Raw genomic sequence first — 18,930 nt, forward strand, 5'->3', positions numbered from 1 at the left:
ATGTTTGTTCACTCAACTATAATAATATATTAAAGAGCAATTTCTCTCCAATCTAAAAATTAATTAGATCGTGCAATTCACTCTGTCAAATTGCACCACATCATAAATTTTTGATTTAAAGAGTAAAATTACCTCATGTTTACATCTCAGAATATTTTTTTTTTCCCTTGATCTCATTATATATATATATATGACAATCGTGTCAAATCAAAATGTGTCCCTTTTTAAGAAGATAAATTAACATGTCAAATGGACATCATAAATAGTAAGTTTGTAGGAATGTGTGTATCCTTTAATCAAATGAATTTTCATAATTTTAACTTTATATATTTTTTAAGAAGTTCATTGAAAATGTTGAATGTGCGTATCCTTTAATCAAATGAATTTTCATAACTTTAACTTTATATATTTCTTTAAAAGTTCATTGAAAATGTTGAGTCTAGTTTGAGTTGGGTTAAACAGATAAATAGACGACATTAAAATAATTTTCTAGTACATAGAAACAATGGGGTGGTGGCGCAGTTGGCTAGCGCGTAGGTCTCATAGCTTCTGAGTTATCCTGAGGTCGAGAGTTCGAGCCTCTCTCACCCCAAATTCCGCTTTTTGTTCATCACACTGGAATGGCAATAAATAATTTTTTTCACAATTCATGAAAAACATGTATATGTATATATATATATATTTTTTTTCTCTTATCGTACCAAACATTATAAAATGAGTAAAATATATTTTATTAAAACAAATGCATCTAAATTTCATGACTCAAACCTAGTCGCCATAGAAGTATAATATTAGACAAAATCAAAAATCTATATAAAGATTTTGATAATCATCTTAACATTTCTCATAAAAAGTATTTTAATACTTTAACCAACATAGGTCGAGGTTTAATTTCTTTACATGCCTAGTTTTCTATTTCAAATTAAATTAAATCTCATATCATAATCAAGTGAGATTGATTATATAAATTATTTTTCTTTATTTAGTTTTATCAATAATTATATATTTAGTCAAATTAAATAAATTTATATTTTTTTTTCAAAAAAAATATAGGGTATGTTTGGTTTGATTTGGGAAGAGTAGTTTTTAAAAATTATTTTGGGAGAGAGTTTTGAATTTTTTTTGATTTGTTTAGTTGTGTATTGTGAAAATAGTTTTGAAGTTTGGGAGTTTAGAATGATTTGATATTTTGTTACAATTGAGTAGATGTGTGTGAGAGAAAAAATGATTGAGAATGAGAGAGGAGAGAGGAGAGAGGAGAGAGGAGAGAGAAAAAGTAATTGATTGATAGGTAAGAGAGAAAAAGTGATTTTTGAAATTATTTAGAAAAATTTACAAACCAAACAAATTTTTAAAAAAACAAATTCCAAAATCACTTTAGAAATCCAAACCGAACATTTTTAAGAATCTCCCCATGTCTTACATCTATAAGTCCTTCAACTATACTTGTCCAAAAAGTTGAATAATGACATGGTGCCTCTCAGTTTTAGCAGGGACAACATTCATATACCAACGTAAAAGGACCAGATCAGATCAGATCAGCAGTCTAAATTGCAAAGACAATTTTGCAATAAACTAGAATTGTACGATAAAACATGAGAATAGAATAACAAAATTGTGGGGTTTCACCCAAAATTTACAGTCCAATAAATATGTAATCAAAGACCATGAAAAGAGAAACGAAAAGGCCAGTTTCCAGAATAAATGGCAGAGAAGTCTCCCTCTTAACCTCTTTCTTCCTTCCCTTGAGTATAAATGTATGTAATACACAAACAAAAACTAACCCTGAAAAATTCCCTACCACAAAAAGCAGCTGCTGCAGCTACACCGGCTGACAATCATTGTGAAAATTCCCACTACCAACACGATCACTCCACAACCAAGAGGGAAAGAAAGAACAAATACCTATTAAACAGCGAAAGACAACCACCCCCGACTTCCACTATCTCCTGCTGTTGAGAGGTTTCGCCTTCTTTAGGTCAGCGAGTTCTTCAATAAGTTTCCTCTCTTCACCGCTCAATCGTTTTGGGATCTCAACTTGCACCTTCACCAACTGATCACCCCTGAGGTTGCTTTTGTTAAGGAATGGTACACCCTTTTTGGCCATCACTAGGGTTGTTCCGGGCTGAGTACCGGCCGGGATCTTCAAGTCAACCATGCCGTCAACAGTGGGAACCTTCATTGTAGTTCCTAAAATTGCATCGATATAAGAAACCTTGCAACTGTAGAGAATATTAGTATCGTCTCGTTTCAAGACAGGATCCGGAAGAACATCAATAATCACAAAGAGGTCTCCAGGGGGCCCGCCTCGCTTTCCTGCGTTACCTTCACCCCGGACCCTTAACCGGCTGCCGCCATCAACCCCGGCCGGAACTTTTAGGCTAATCCGTTTTGACTTCCGTAGTCGCCCATCACCACCACATGAATTGCAAGGAGTCGAAGTCTCCCCGGTCCCACCACAAGCAGAGCAGGTCATTACCTGTTGGAAGACACCCAATGGGGTTCTTGCTGACTGGACAACTTGCCCTTGTCCACCACATGTGCTACATCTCGCAGGACTGGTCCCCGGTTTGGCACCTGACCCATCACAGGTTCCACATGACTCAAGCCGAGTTATATCAATCTCCTTTTCTACCCCAAATACAGCATCTTTGAAGTTCAAAACCAGATTGTAGATCTGATCCTCGCCCTCTGTTGCCCTACTCCGAGAGCCCCGTCCACCCATGCCCATACCACCCATCCCGCCCATACCACCCAAGCCATCAAATAATGACTCAAACAGATCAAAGGGGTTGCTGAAATCCTGGCATAATGAAATGCTCAAAATAAGAAAAGAACATGCATTAAGAGGAATAGAAACAAATTTAGAAATTGAAACCAGTGATTTTGGTGTTTGTTTTCTTTCTAATAGACAGGAACTCACCCCTGTGCCCATGCCAACACCTTTAAGGCCAGCTTCTCCATACCTGTCATATATGGAACGTTTCTCATCATCTGACAAAACCTGTAATACACGTATTTATTTGCCATTAGATCTGCCACTACTCAATTGGAAATCATCAAGCAGAATAATATGCATTAGGATCCAGATGTTTACCTCATAAGCGTTACTGATATCCTTAAATTTCTGCTCTGCTCCGGGTTCTCTGCAGGAACGGAAGAAGAACAAGAGTAAAAACAAAGCATTTTACTTCTAGAATTCTAAACAAACCCCCCCCCCCAAAAAAAAAAAAAAAAATGAGCCAGTATGTGTGGACAACTTCTCCAGAGCCATAGGAAATAAAACAGCCAAGGGTTCACACCAATGACCTTCCACATAATGCAAAGGCATCGCCGCATCATATGTGTAAACTAAAGCCGTGTCTTTACTTTCCTAGGAACTCACAAACATGTAGCTCCCATTATGGTATTTGTCATTTAAATTATTTGCCAAATTTGTATCTATATGGAAGAAACAAAATATACTGGAGCCAACCAAAAAAAGGTTAAATTATCAGGTACCGTATATTTCAAATTGGGAGTATGCAAATGCTTAAAAGGAAATCAAAATTAGTGGGCAATAAGAAAGGATTGGGAAATGTAAATCCTCTAGGAGGAAATGCCCCAAAGACTCTTCAATATATCACATTGAAAAGTAAAGTCTATGAATTAATATATTAGAAATACATTGATTTCCATACTTCACAACAAACAGGCAAAGATTATCCACTCCAAAAAAAAAAATTCCACATAGCACATTCACATTGCTACCTACAATGAGTGGTGAATGCTGACACTATCCATGAATTGGGCAATTAGAGGATTAGGAAATATTAAAAAAAAATGATCATAAAAATGGTAAAAATGGCGGTAATGATGGTACAATTGGCGGTAAAATGGTGGTCCTTAGATGGTGAGTCCATTTTCTTTGATTAGTAAAGACCTATATTTTACTATCCATGAATTGGGCAATCAGAAAGGATTAGGAAATACAAAAAACTCTTTGGTAAAAATGGCGGTGATGATGGTACAATTGGCGGTAAAATGGTGGTCCTTAGGTGGTGAGTCCATTTTCTTTGATTAGTAAAGACCTATGTTTTAAGTAAAGCACTGCAAGAAAGAATCTTTTCCCCCTTATTATCCAATGGTGATGAGCCACACAGAGTATCCTCCCCTGCCAACTGCTTGCCATGTGGGGCTCAATCCCAATTCCCATGTCTCTAAACCCAAACCACAAAGAGACTTTGCCAATGAAGAGCTACCACCCTGAAGGTGGTGGGTCAATTTTAAAATCAGCATTGCTCAATCACAAGAAGGTTACTCATATAGGTTAGATCTTCATTGGAAAAACTTGGGTAATTTGAATCTTATACCCCAAGATACTAGACCAATTCAATGAGAAAAATTTCAAGTATCCCTTCTTTGAATTTTATTTCCACGCTAGTGCTGCCATCACCAGTTCAAATCACATCACTACGCCACATGAATCCTGTAGCAAATGTGCATTATGGGGAAAGGGGTTTTCTGTCTTGGCCAAGTGATATTTCAAAAAAAAAATATGATATGTCCCAATTGACAAAATCAAACAGCAAACGCATGCAATATCAAATCAAATATGTGAGCTAGAAACAAATCTTCATTCTTCCAACAAGTTTTTGGGCCACACGATCAACTAACTTCGAACATCTTTGGTCAGATAATGGCCTAACTCAACAAGCAACAGGACGTCAACAAAGCATCTTTCATAGATGAAGCTACCTGAGAACTTCTGGCCCGACGTTATCTTAACTACTCCAAGTTTATGATGTCAAAAAACTTGGGAAGCAAAGAGATAGAATCTTCACTTTCTTTTATATTATTTTGGATGACCACAATACCATTAACAGATATAATAGTAATTTTAAGCCTCGTTTGGCAAGAGGCTATTTTAGCCAATTAGTCAAAAAGTTACTAAATTAGCCAAAAAGCCAACAACCCATACCAAAAAGTCAAAGATTCTCTTTTCTCTCTACTTTTTGCACATCTTTTCGTAATTAGCTAAAAAGTCATCCCAAACATACAAGTTTTTTTTACTTACCTTTGTAGCCAAATAGCCAAAAAGTTACTAAATTAGCCTGTTCCCAAACGAGGCCTTAGTCTCCAATTTCGCATCCCTATAGCATGCTTAATGAGCTGAGTATGACAGCTTGACTTATCTATATCTTCCTTCCTTAACAGTTTTATAATAAAAATAAAAATTTGTGGAAATGTAGCTCCTCTCGAAGCCACAACATCTCTTGGTTTGTCTCTCTAAGCAGCAAGCACCTCTACCAATGTCAAACTTAAATATTCAGCCCTCAAAAAACTACAATCCTTCTCAAGATTTTACAAGTGGTGCTAAATAGTAGAACAACAACAATAACTTGCATAAATAGCAGGTTTCTCAATTCTAAAATCTAGCTTGGACCTTTGACAAAACATCATTTCTAAGGTTACAAATTGATGATAGAGTGTAGACACCCTATTTTTGACCGCCCTTAAGACTTGGGCGTTACTGATGGTTTACTTTGTGGTGAAAGTCGTGCAGGGCAAAGGGTCGATTTCTTCAGCAAGAGGAGAGTCAAATCCCAACTTCATACCCCTTTTGGACCAAAACTATCTTGATCAAAAGATTTTTAGACCTTGAAACCCTCTCTTTCAAAATAATTTTTGAAAAAGTTGATTCTACGATGTTCCGATGCTCGCATTTTGTTAAATGTCGCGCTTTTCGGTAAACCGAGCGAGGACAAAGTGGAAGTGAATGAAAGAGAGATGAAATCTTTGAAAAATCTTTCAAAACACCTTGTTTAGGGGTTTGGAATTGAAGAAAAGAGGAGAGAAGAGAAGAGAAGAAACCAAGTTGAGGGAAAAAATGGGCATGAACCGTTAAGAAAGAGTCGAGCAGCGCTCGCTGAATCGGGCCTATCCATCTGTAAACTTGGATTTCAGCTATGAGGCCACCACTGTTGGAAAGAAGACTTCCGGGCTTCATTTTTTATTCAAGAATCTCCTTGAGCCGAGTCCGGATGGGAGAGATATGGTTGTTGGAAGTTAGGCATCAATCCGGTTGGACCGAAACTGAGCAGCCTTCACTAAAAGAGAGATATCTCTTAGCACAGTTGGAATTTTGATGCAAGGCTGCCACCATTGGAAAGCTTACTTCCGGGGCTTCAATTTGCACACAAGAATGACCTGAAAAGTATCCAGATGAAGGAGTTAGGCTTTCTTTAAGTCGGGGACTAGGACTGATTTTTGCTGCTGAACTCTATGGGAGTGTGCCGGCCATGAATGGCCAATGCCGGCCCTATGCCGTCCAAAAGTGACCCCATGCCGGCCAACAATGATCAAGTGCCGGCCATTGATGCCAGAAAGCAGATTTCGACATATATTTTGCTCCAGCTGTCCTTTTTGAGATATTTTCGACCCAAACCTCTCTTTTTGCTATATATAGAGGCCTTATCTATTGTTTTGAAGGGTTAGAACATTTGGAGAACTTCTTGGACAAGCTTGAGAGCTTCTCTCACTAAACTCCCTCTCTCTCTACAAAACTTCCAGCACAAGATCTCTGCCTCTCTCTCTAGAGCCTCTCCCTCTTGCCTTTTGCACATGCAAGTAGAGAAATACCTCTCTTTTGCCTAGACATCCTTGGTGAAAGTGGTCCATCTTTGGGAGGAGGTTGCTTGAAGCTTACTTGGGACTTTGTTGGAGCTCCAAAAGGTGTTTTGACTCAGATTTTGAGCTGGTTTTGCAGTTGTGCATCAAGGGTAACATCTCTCTCCCTTTAAGCTTGTTTTACACATTTGCTTAGCCATCTTTTCACACTACTTTGGGCTGTTTTGGGGGTGGTGTTGAGCTACAAAAACCTCTATTTTTCCTCTGTTTTTCAGTCCTAAAAGTCTTGGTTTGTGCCTTGGTTGGCTAGGGGGTTGTCCTCCTTTTTGCTCCTTGGCTTGTAGGCCTTGTGAGCTAACTTTCAAACCTTTCAAACAATTTCTTTTTGGCCTTAGAACCACTGTAATCCAAAAAAATTTCAGTGGTAAAAACCTTATTTTGAGGCTCAAAATAGGAGGGGTTGTCCCCTCTCCTCTTCTCTTGTTTACTTGTGTTGATGGCCAACCAAATGAGCATGTGTTTTTACTTCTTGGAGGCTTTGTTTAGGCTCATTTTTGTGACTTATCAGACCTGTCATAACTCTGTTTTTGGCTGCATTGGTCACCTCTTGTATGATTATTGCACTTGTAGTGTAAATCCTCTTTGCTTGCCTTGTTAGCCTTGCAAAGTAGCATCTTTTTGTGGCTTGTGTTAGCTCTTTTCAAGCATATTTTTGTGACTTTTAGGACATGATATAACTCTGTCCATGGCTGGTTTGGTCACCTTGTGCATGCATCTTATATGTGTAGAGTAATCCCACTTGTGGCCCATCAAAGTAGCATGTCTTGCTAGCATGTATTGACTCCATTTCAGTGAGTTTTTGACCATCATTTGGCATGTCATAACTCTGTCTAAAGCTGTTTTGGTTGTCTCTTGAGTGGTTCATATACTTGTAGAACAAATCTTGCTTACTAGTCTTGTGCGCATGATGTTTTGGCTCATCATTCTAGCATATTTTGACTTTGCTCCAACATGATTTTGTTCTTATTTTGGGCTGTTCTAGGACTGTTTTGGGCTGCCATGGCCATATCACTCATGTTTTGTATAGCTATAGTGTAAATGCTTAGGCTAGCCTTGGGTTTTGAGACCCCTACCATGCCATACATGTGATGTTTGCATGCTTTGCCATCATTCTAAATGTTATTTCAGTCCATGAAATGTAGTCATACACTTGCATTTGACATGCCTCTAATGCCTTGGAGGCTTGGCTCTTTATGCCTCAAGGATGGACTTTTGTGCATGCCATTAAGCCTAAGCTTTTGGCTCATCATATCTGTAGAAATTTAATGTATAAAGAGAAATAAAGAATTGTATTATTGATTCATGTATTGATATATATTACAATGATTCATGATTCCTATATATAGAAGAGGGTGAGTGTGTAGTAGGTAAGGAGTAGGTGAAGTGGAGGTGGTAGTGGTGTAGTGGGTTAGGTTTAGTGGAGTAGGTGAGGTGGTAGTGGTGTAGTGGGTTAGGTTTAGTGGAGTAGGTTTAAGTGGGTGAAGTAGGTGGAGAGTAGGTGGATTTTAACAGCCCCCCGCAAACTCAAGGGGGATAGGAACTAACCAACTTGAGTTTGGAGAGAGTAACAAAACAAGAAAATACATAAAAATAAAAGAGGATAGGAGACACTGTATGGTCGTGTCAGACCATTGGTGAAGACACTGAATGGTGGTGTCATAACGTTGTAGAGGACACTGTATGGGGGTGTCATAACGTTGTAGAAGACAGTTTATGGGGTCATGTCGGACCGTTGTAGAAGACAGTTTATGGGGTCATGTCGGACCGTTGTAGCAGACAATGTTGTGATAGTTGTTGTGACAGTTTACGGAGTCTTGCTGGACCCTTGTAGAAACTAACCGGAATCAATGTCGGGACAGTTTACAAAGTCTTGTCGGACCCATGAAGGAGCTAACCGGAATCAATGTCGGGACAGTTTACAGAGTCTTGTCGGACCCTTGTAGAAACTAACCGGAATCAATGTCGGGACAGTTTACAGAGTCTTGTCGGACCCATAAAGGAGCTAACCGGAATCAATGTCGGGACAGTTTACAGAGTCTTGTCGGACCCATGAAGGAGCTAACCGGAATCAATGTCGGGACAGTTTACAGAGTCTTGTCGGACCCTTAAAAAGTCGCACCCTCAAAAGGTGTGCCAAATCTTTCAAAAGGTGTGCCATCAAAAGGCGTGCCCAATCCATAAAAAGACGTGCCATCAAAAGTTGAGCCCTCAAAAGGCGCGCCCACTTCATCAAAAGTCGTGTCCGACAGAAAGCGTCGAGCCATCAAAAGGGGCGCCTGACACGCGGCGATGCACGTGATTGACAGAGCGCGTGTCGGCCTCGTCGTCTCTGTCTTTATAAACCAAAGCGAAGTCTGAGGCTTGGAAGCATAACAAACCAGTTGAAACCTCTTCGTTCTCTGTAACATTCTGTAACCAACCCTTCTCTGAAACACTCAGCAACCCAAAAAACATGGCCTCTTCTTCCCGTTCAGCTACCCAGAATATGGCCTCTTCATCCCGTGGTCTACTCACTCTCTTTCCCGACCTCAATGAGTCAACAAGAGAGAGAACTGGTGCGGTGGCCAGTGAACCTCAACCAAACACCTCTGTGTTTGCTCCGTTGAACTTTCCGATGCGGTCGGTGGAGCAAAAAATGGCGGTGCAAACTGATATTGAGGCCAATCAGTATACTCTGAAGTCATGTGTGGAAACCATGACTGCGGTCACAAACTTGTCGCACCGGCTGCAGAGCAGGACAAATGAGGTGCAACAGTTAAACTCCCAGCTGGCTCTGCTCCAACGCATGTATAAGGATGCGCGAGCAGAGATAAGTGTGCTAAAGGCAGAAAACAAGGAGCTGAAGCGGAAGGCCACCGTTATGTTCCGATTTGGAGGGCCGCCATATGCTGTAGTGGAGGAGCAGGGAGGAGGCAACTTGCTTGGTGGTCTAGGAAGCATGGAGGCTGGGCAGTCACAGGACAATCAAGAGAAAAGCAAGAAGAAGAGACCCGCAGTAGAGTAGAGAAGAAAAATCCCACTGGGGGTGTGGGTGTTTTGTTTTTTGTTGGTTTGTTTGTTGTTGTTGTTGTTTTTTTTTTTTTTTTTTTTTTTTTTTTGGATGTAAAATGGTGATCGGGGTGAGTCCCGATATGAATAAAGCAAGTGTGTTTGGCAAACTCGAATGGTAGGTGTGGTAATGCAGAAAAATTAACTGGAATGAATTTTTTTTTTTTGTTTTTTTTTTTTTTTGATATTGGTATCATGGAGTGGGCGGTGGTACAAAAATATTGTGTAGAAAAAGAGGGAGATGGTGGAAAATTATTGTTTAGACAGAGAGAAGGCATGTGAGGTGTAAAGTGGAGGACAAAATAAAAGAAAAAAAGGTGAGAAATGTGATGATTTCTGTCCCTTCGCACAAAAACAGTACCACTAAAAGATGTTGTGGCTGCAAAGCCTGAAAAACTCAATGCATCAGTGGTTGATGGCGGAGACAATTGGAGTGTGGGACAGAGACAGCTTCTGTGCTTGGGGAGAGTCATGCTAAAACACAGCAAGATTCTGTTTATGGACGAAGCAACGGCTTCTGTCGACTCCCAGACCGATGCTGTCATTCAGAAAACCATTCGCGAGGACTTTGTGTCGTTTACAATAATCAGCATAGCTCACAGAATACCCACAGTTATGGACTGTGACAAAGTGATGGTTATGGATGCTGGATGGGCAAGGGAATATGAAGCCCCATCTCAGTTGCTCGAGAGGCCTTCGTTATTAGCCCAGCAATACTCAGATTACTATGCATTTAGAGGCCATGAGGTGTACCAAACACCATTCAAGGAGGGGAAGAAAAGAGGGTCTGAGAAGCTTGATCAGAAGCAGGTTGTCCATAGGAAGTCCATTGATGCATTTGGACAGAGGACTTCACAGTATAGAGGTGTCACAAGGCATAGATGGACCGGTAGATATGAAGCCCATCTATGGGACAACAGTTGTAAGAAAGTTGGAAGAGGCAGGAAAGTGAAGGTATGTGTACAAAATTCCAGCGGGCAGCGAAGGCAAGGTTGCCGGCCGGCTGCCCGCCGGTGAGAAAACAAAATACGGGCCTAAATCTTATGGCTCTGATACCATGTAGAAATTTAATGTATAAAGAGAAATAAAGAATTGTATTATTGATTCATGTATTGATATATATTACAATGATTCATGATTCCTATATATAGAAGAGGGTGAGTGTGTAGTAGGTAAGGAGTAGGTGAAGTGGAGGTGGTAGTGGTGTAGTGGGTTAGGTTTAGTGGAGTAGGTGAAGTGGAGGTGGTAGTGGTGTAGTGGGTTAGGTTTAGTGGAGTAGGTTTAAGTGGGTGAAGTAGGTGGAGAGTAGGTGGATTTTAACAATATCAGTGCATTTTTGGTCTTGTTATACCATGATGTAACTCTGTTTTATGTTGTCCAAGTCATGCCATGTTTGGTTTCAATAGGTGTAGTGCATTGCCTCTTTTGTAGCCTTGCATGCTCCTTTTTTTTTGGCCTTGCGTTCTAACTTATGTTGACTAGCTTCGAGCTTGTTTTTGGTCTTATTTGAACCTGCCTTGGGACTGTTTTGGGTTCCCTTAGCCCTTTGGGGCTTGCTTTGTATGGCCATGGCTTAAGTCCCTTTGCTAGTTCTTAGCTTTTGAGCTTCATGCATGCCATGCTTGTGTTATGTGTGTGATTTGGCATCATTCCTAACATCATTTCAGAGCATGTAGAATTGTCATACTTGCATGCTTTTCACTCCTCAAGTGTGCCTAAGAGTTGCATCTTTATGCCTTAATTCTTGGGCCCATTGGCATGCATGCTTGTCTAGCATTTTGTACCACCAATTCAGCACCTTATGGCCACTGATTGGGGCATAGTTAAGGTCTGCCCATATTGGTTTAAGACCATCCTTGCATGTTGTTGCATGCTTGTCTTGCATATTGTTGTATGCTTGCTCCATCTTTGCATGTTGTTGCATGCTTGTTATATCACATGTTGTTGCATGCCATTAGCCTTGTTAGGTTGTTCATATTGCATTGCATGTTTGCTTGCTTGAGTCGCATGTTTGCCATGCTTGTGTTGCATTGTTGTTTGGATTAAGTGTTAATCTGAGCACGAGAAACGAGGAACGTTTCATACTTCAAGTGATGAAACATGTCTCAATTCTTGGTCGCCGACGCTCTCCATGATAGAGTTCTAGGCTTTATGAGTTTATTTGTGCATTCATTTCATATTGATTTGCACAAGTTGGATCTTTGGCCATCATGCATCGGGATGCGTGATTGATGGTCGTGGATCCGATTATGCCTCTCCCTTGATGTTTCGAGGTGATATGAGGTGGCATACTGCGTACATATCCTTGGGAGATCCTCCATTTTCTCTATTTTGTGCTCTGCTGCAGCTTGGTGTCACAGCACATCAGTGGTCAACAGTGCCCTACAGATGGTCGGCACCTCCTCATCCTTGGCCGGCAGTGTGCCATCTTCGGCCGGCAAGTGGTCGGCAGCATCTCTCCATGGCCGGCAGGCCACTGATGCATTCCCCAGACTAGTTTTGGTAAGTTCCAACAGCAAGGTCTCAAGTACACCCTGTAGACAGAGCCTCTAAAGAGCAACCGGAGAGCTTACCGGGACAGGAACCGAGCATGCATGTTCGCCTTCTTCAACTTGCCGAGGCAGCATTGTTTAATTGCTTACTTGTTAGTTAGCATTTGGTTTTGTAATTAATTAATTTGTTAATTAATTAAGTTTTGTAATAATTAATAAGTAGTTCGCTTATTAATTTGGTTGTGTAATAATTAATTAGCTTGTTAGTTAGTTAATTAGTTGGTTTGTATTATTTATTCGAACCCTCCGTCGAGAGGGCTAATTTTGTAATAAGTGTGCGTGAGTGTGTGAATGTCTTCCAACCCCACGTCTTTCTCCCTTTTACTTACCTGCTTTGTTGGCTAGTTCTAGGACATATTTTCAATTAGCATCCTTATGCTTTGCATGCGTGCATCCATTCATCTATATTGCATGCACCGGGCTCGGCGCATCATACTAACTGCATTATATTTCAATTCCAAGTTGAATACATATATCAATTGTTGCACCTCATATGCCATCTTAGAATAGCCGAGCCTATTTTTAGTTGCATTTTGCATGTGTTGCATTAGTCATCTTAACATGAACTAAGATCATGCATTGATTACTAACTAATTCTCTGTTTTGGCTCAGAGTACACTGTGAGTGTTTACGCTTTAGCATACTGCATGTGTGTGAATGTTATCATGAAAGCATGCTTGCCATGAGGCTAACTGCTTATGTGATATAACTGCCTGAATGCCTGTGGGTGAAGGTTGGATTACTTAAATTGGAACGATTCATTGAAATCTGTGTTTTAGCCTACTTACGAATAGCAAACTTCAAACCATTTTCCGAACAAACGGATATGCAATGCTTTGTTCCAAATTAGGCGATCTAGTCTATACTTGTTTTGCTGTGCGCATCACGTAGTAAGATTAGCTAATTAACCAGAATAAGAACACATGTGTTTTAAAAAACAAGATATCATGTTTAGTAGTGGCCGATCTTTGATCGGGCAAGCGGGGGTGCTCATAGCTGACCTTCCCCAATCGTATCCAAGTTCCCGAGCCGAGGCAACTTTGGTGATGACGGACACGTGGCCTTAGGCGCGAATCAGGGTTTCCTAAATTCCCCCAAAATAAAATATTTAGGTGGCGACTCTGTATCTGGCAAAACAGTCCATGTTTGGCACTTCTTTCTTAAAAATCAGTTTTCGAAAACGATTTGTTGGATTTGGACTCTTTGGTGATTTATCGGGTCTTGCATTGCACTTTGCGAGACTAGATTCAAGACCGTGACAATTTGAGTCCGAACTATAGCATGAGGTCCCTGAGAGCGCGTCTACATAGAGGAGAGAAAGGAGAAAGAGGGAAGGCGGGGGGACGAGGCTGTTGGGAAGAGTAAGAGTGGAAAACCTAACCCTTGGCAATATTTACACAGTGGCTGCTCTCATACTCAAACATGCATTCCCATGCTTGGTAGCCCCAAGCATTTACCATTACAGCAAGCAATGAACCTAAGGTTTTAAACTATCTTATAGATGACAATTCACTATCAACTAGATTAAAGGAAAAAATACAAAAGGTTTCAAACTGGTAACAGACTACAATTTCAAGGAGTTGTGTTAATGGTTTTGAACTTTTGGCCGTAGTTTAATTAAAACAAGCAAAAATGTTTGATGGAATGAAATTAACATATTAAAAAAAGCATATTAATAAGAATTAAGAAATAAGAATGGTGAGTGGAAATATTACGAGAGAGAGAGAGAGATGTGACTTAACAAATGAAGATTTTTCATCTCCAAGAGAAATTAATGCAGTCCTCTTTATAAGCTTAAAAAATTTTCAGGGTGTGAAAAACAAAGAAGCTTGGCATACACAACCAACATAACCGAGCAAATCAATGGTGGAAAATAAACAGACATTGTTGAAATTAAAAGCCAAAGAATTTGACAACAGATTGAAAGTTCAGTTCAACTTACTTGTTCACATCAGGATGATAACTTCTGGCAAGCTTCCGATAAGCTAAAAATGAAAGAAGAAATAGTTAGCAATATAATATGAACCAAAAATTATTACTAAACAATGCCTAGAGTTAGGATTGAAGAACAAATATAGACAAAGAAAGCCAAATCTGAACTGGCACAATAAGTTAAGATCCTTTTAATAAAAGGTAGAAATACTTTTTTATGAGTAACATCATTAAGCTTTATTGACAAGACGTTGAACAAAAAAGGCCACATCCAATAAGGGAAAGAAAAAATCCAAGCAAATCGCCAAATAATGCCATAGAAAGAAGCACAAACACTTCTATGGAGGAGGCGCGTCATGTCATACACCCGTGTCGGACAACAACACTTTGCAGACGCTCCTAAAAGCATGTCCGACACAAGGCACTAGATACTCGAAGGTCTCTTTAGAATGACAGCAAAAGACATGTATATAGAAGAATAAGAAGAAAAAAGGAAGTAATCTCAAAGAAAAAGGAACAGTAAAAAAGAAGCAATCAAAGAAGTAGCAGTAATGTATGTAAGCATGTAGCACACCATTAACATGTCAATAATGTTTGTTATCAGATGATACTCTATAAGGGACAACCCTTGTAGCACGAGAAATAGTTACCCAAAAAAAAAGTGTGCACATACAAATTATATCCCCCAAATAGGAACTATATCACAGCAATGAGAAAATCATGAAAAGAATCAAGAATCTACTTACCACTTTTGATTTCAGACTTGCTAGCATTTTTTGGCACCCCAAGGACAGCATAAAAATCCTGTATGTACATAATATTGGTAAAAGTAGATATGATGGTAAACTCTCAATAACACAGCAAAGCACAAAACAGAACTCCCAAGAAAAAATTCAAATAGAAAACTCACACTATTAGCTCTGACAATCAAACGAGCTCCCCTATGGTGAATTGGATTCCTAGATGACCCCATATTAAATAGTGCACGCAACGAATCTTGAGAAAATATGCTTGAACTTGGTGATGCCAAGGCTCTTATCTTGCTTGATACACTACAACAAAATGATAATGCATAAAAAATGGAAGTCTAATAAAGGACATGTGATCTTTCCATGAATAAGAGAAGTGCAAAGCAGGAAGATTCAATGTAACGCATGCCATATAAAGCCCAGATGAACATGAAATGGGTTACTATAGGCCATTCTTAGATATGTTTTGCCAAAGAAATTAGGACAATTTCAAGCACCAGTTCAGTTTTCCTTGTAAAACTGAATTAAGATGTGATTCCTTTTCAGTCCAAAAGCAGATTGTAAGCAACCATCTGTACAACTTTTCTAAGCTATGATAACTTGCACGAAAACAAAAGAACAAACCAAAAAAGAGAACATAATTATAAGTGAAATGGAACAAAGTACAAGAACATTTTTTTTCTCACTCCATAGTGAGATATGATTTTCATAACAAGGGAAGAAAGATTCATCTCCCAAGTTTGAAATGAATGAACAGTGAAAGATAGTAATGTGACAATAATACCGAGTGAAGGCAGGACTTGAGTTGTTGGAAGTTGACACGTTTGCAATTCAAGAGGTTGGTCTCTTGTGTTTCATTGTTTCTCAAAAAATTTAATACAACGTTATGTTAAGAGTTTCAATGCAACACGGAAAGAAACATTTGTCAATTTTCACAAAATACAAAGAAATCTGGATAAAATTGCCATGACATGTCTATATATAAAAATTCTATTTGGACAAAATAGTCAAGTGATTTTATGGATATCATTGTAGACTTGCCATAACATGTCCATATACAAAAATGCTATTTGGACAAATAGTAAGTGATTCTATGGGTATCATTGTAGAATGAACACAGAAATTCTGTCTGACTTGGACATTGAAAGGACAGATTTACATCAGGATTCATTTTCACATCAACTCCTGCTGAGAGAAAAATTTCCAACCATTATTCCTCCATTGATTTAGTCACTTGTACACCATCACAAAGACATAACAGCAAACTTGAAGTTAAAAGAATGTGTAAACAACATGAGAAATTTCACTGGCCAAAATGTTCCATAATCAATAAGTATATTACTACCAACAAAAATTAACTAAATACTCACCAATTTGAAGATGTAGGCAACTTGTTTGTAACAAAAGATCTTAATACAAATTGAGGTTGTCCCCACCGAGCCACCCATGTACTTCCACAAGGTACTATCGCCATTGAATGTACTGTATATTAAAGAAAAATGTCTTAACAAATGGCAGCATTTTTGTGCCAATTTCGTAAGATGAAAATGGTAGCTCAAAATGATAAGGACACAATGCTTGAAACAAAAATATTAAAGAGAAAGTCTCAACCCACACAGACAGATACTATTTACAACAGGGTTAGTTCACTTTAAAAACAAGTATTATGCCACCATTAGTGAAATTAATATAGTTAAATTGATAATTAAAAAAAAATAAGGCTAATGGAGAAATTGACGAATAATTATAATAATAGTAATTTTGCTCAGGTCATCAGAAGGTCTCAACCGACATAGACATACACCATTCACAACATCTATTAGGTTAGGTGACTAAAAAAAAAGTATTAAGCCACTATTAGTGAAATTAATACAATTACATTGATGAAACAATGCTAAGGAAAACAAAGAAAACTGTGTACATAATGCTCTGCTCAGGTGAACAAAATGTCTCAACCTAGATAGACATACACCATTCGCAACATCCATTAGGGTTAGGTGGCTATAAAAACAAGAAATATGCCTCTATTAATGAAATTAATGCATTTACATTGATGAGAAAAATGCTAAAAAAGAAGAAGGGAACCGTGTACATAATGTTGCTCAGATGAGCAGAAGACACACACCATTCGCAAAGTCTATAATGGTTGGGTGGCGTTAGAAACGAGTATTCTGCAAGTGCCACTATTGGTGAAATTGATAGTGTTAGATTCATGAAATTAACGCCAATGGAGAAGAGGTAAACGGTGAACGAAATCTTGCTCAGGTGAATAAAAGGTATCAACCCACATAGACATACACCATTCGCAACATCAATTTGGGTAAGGTGGTATTTTGAAGGCAAGAGTATTATTCTAATAACATTGATGAAAATAATGCCTAGGGAGAAGAGAGGAGAAGGAAATTGGTGAAAATAATGCTTGCTCACATGAGCCCAATGACATTAAAGTAATCATAAACCAAATATGAGATCATTGCCACACCAATTGGTCAAGTATGGTTCAGAATTCAAAACTATTCATATCAGAACAAGCCCTGCACACCAAATTACAAGACTCAAGACAGCCAACTTGAGAAGAGGCAATGCTTGGATGTCAGACTGTCAGGGCTATTTTTCCTATATATATATATATATTTTTTTTACATCGGAGCCTTTGGAGTCTTGCCTGTGGCAAAAACCAAACCATTGAACTCCTAGGCCCCATTTGGAACTTTATAAAATTGAAGAAGGTTGATTAATGTAAGTAGATTGATAACTCTAAAGTAATGGATGCATATATTGTTAATATTTTTGTACACGTAGAATCATTCATGAAATGATTTTAAATAATTATCAAATCCATTAATCTAAAAGCCTCAAATCCATTATTGAATCCAATACACTGAATTAAATGTTACACTCCATCAATGCGTGATACCAAATCCATTCATTTCAAATCCAAGTATCCAAATGAAGCTCTAAACTCCTAATAAGATACAGAGATTCTGGCCAACGGGGCTGCTATTTCCTAAAATACTTGTTTCCAGCCCAAGGACAAGAGAGCATATCACTCCGCATCCTCCCAAAACATTCACAATAAAATTCGAGCTCCAAGAAAACAACTTTCCAGGAAAATCTATCCAAGCTGCAATTTTCCCAAGAAAAAACAGTGTCTTTTGGAGAAAGCATGAATCTTGATATACACACTAAACCCAAACGTGACGAGAGAGAATACCTCATTTTCAATAAACCCTCTTTTACAAAACCTCAAGTTTCTGAGATTAGGGCTTCCTACCGATTGAAAACGAAGAAACACATATGAAGCTATACAGATAATATAAATATATATATAGATAGATAGATAGATAGATAGATAGATAGATAGAGAGAGAGAGAGATTGAAATCGATGAAGAACCTGGAATTGAATGTGGAGACTTGCAGTCCGTTGGATTTGCGGAGCTTTGCTTGGGTGTTGAGTGGTGGTGCAGTTGTGGTAGTTGGTGGAGCAGTGGAGAGAGAGAGAGACTTGTTGGGTCGAAGTTTCGAAGATGAGGCTCTCCAACCACGAAGAGAGAGAAAAAAAAGGTATTTGCATAACGATGCGAATACATATCTATTGAAATATCACTGACACCATTCTATTCCTTGGACATCACATTGACACCCCTCCATTTATTGAAATATCATTGTCCTTCATTATTATTATTATTATTATTATTTTTTTTTTTTTTTTTGGAGAAGCATGAAAAACTGTTAAAAAAAAAACAAATCAAACAACATACGGATAAAAATAAAAACAATAAAATCTCAAAGGGTCAAACAAACAATAAATTACAAGCAACAAAAATAAATTTCCAAAAAATCATCAATCTTCGCATAGATGTGATTTGAAAAACTAGATTTGGATCAATATCCATTATTGTCATCGATGTCATCTCTATTGCCGTTATCCAACTCTACCACCGCCATATTTCGAACACTACTTGTAAGAACCTAAATT

The 18,930-nt window shown here is 38.6% G+C and overlaps 1 protein-coding gene and 1 non-coding gene across 2 annotated transcripts; one reads left to right on the forward strand and one right to left on the reverse strand.

Annotated features, from left to right (window-relative positions):
* The first annotated feature begins 507 nt into the window (after positions 1 to 507).
* On the forward strand, positions 508 to 592 carry TRNAM-CAU (transfer RNA methionine (anticodon CAU)). Its single transcript is given in 2 exon segments — positions 508 to 545; positions 557 to 592. It is a non-coding gene; the product is annotated as a tRNA-Met (tRNA).
* Positions 593 to 1,563: 971 nt separating this feature from the next.
* LOC114286461 (chaperone protein dnaJ A6, chloroplastic) lies at positions 1,564 to 18,572 on the reverse strand. The gene is made up of 8 exons (XM_028229631.2): positions 18,346 to 18,572; positions 16,321 to 16,432; positions 15,112 to 15,253; positions 14,948 to 15,005; positions 14,212 to 14,254; positions 3,098 to 3,146; positions 2,924 to 3,004; positions 1,564 to 2,803 (listed from the first exon to the last, which is right to left on the reverse strand). Exons 1-8 carry the CDS (start codon positions 18,539 to 18,541, stop codon positions 1,943 to 1,945), a joined length of 1,542 nt encoding a protein of 513 aa, XP_028085432.2. The 5' UTR covers positions 18,542 to 18,572; the 3' UTR covers positions 1,564 to 1,942.
* Between the last annotated feature and the right edge of the window lie 358 nt (positions 18,573 to 18,930).

This window comes from Camellia sinensis, chromosome 2 (assembly GCF_055761805.1).
Source record: "Camellia sinensis isolate YWXY chromosome 2, ASM5576180v1, whole genome shotgun sequence".
In the NCBI taxonomy this organism is placed as follows: Eukaryota; Viridiplantae; Streptophyta; class Magnoliopsida; order Ericales; family Theaceae; genus Camellia; species Camellia sinensis.

Excerpts from the sequence above, each read along its gene's own strand:
- LOC114286461 (XM_028229631.2), bottom strand. The coding sequence starts at position 18,541 with ATGTATTCGCATCGTTATGCAAATACCTTTTTTTTCTCTCTCTTCGTG. Across the intron at positions 16,433-18,345 it reads GTCTCCACATTCAATTCCAG|TACATTCAATGGCGATAGTA; the intron begins GTTCTTCATCGA and ends TTTAATATACAG. Across the intron at positions 3,005-3,097 it reads ATATCAGTAACGCTTATGAG|GTTTTGTCAGATGATGAGAA; the intron begins GTAAACATCTGG and ends CGTGTATTACAG.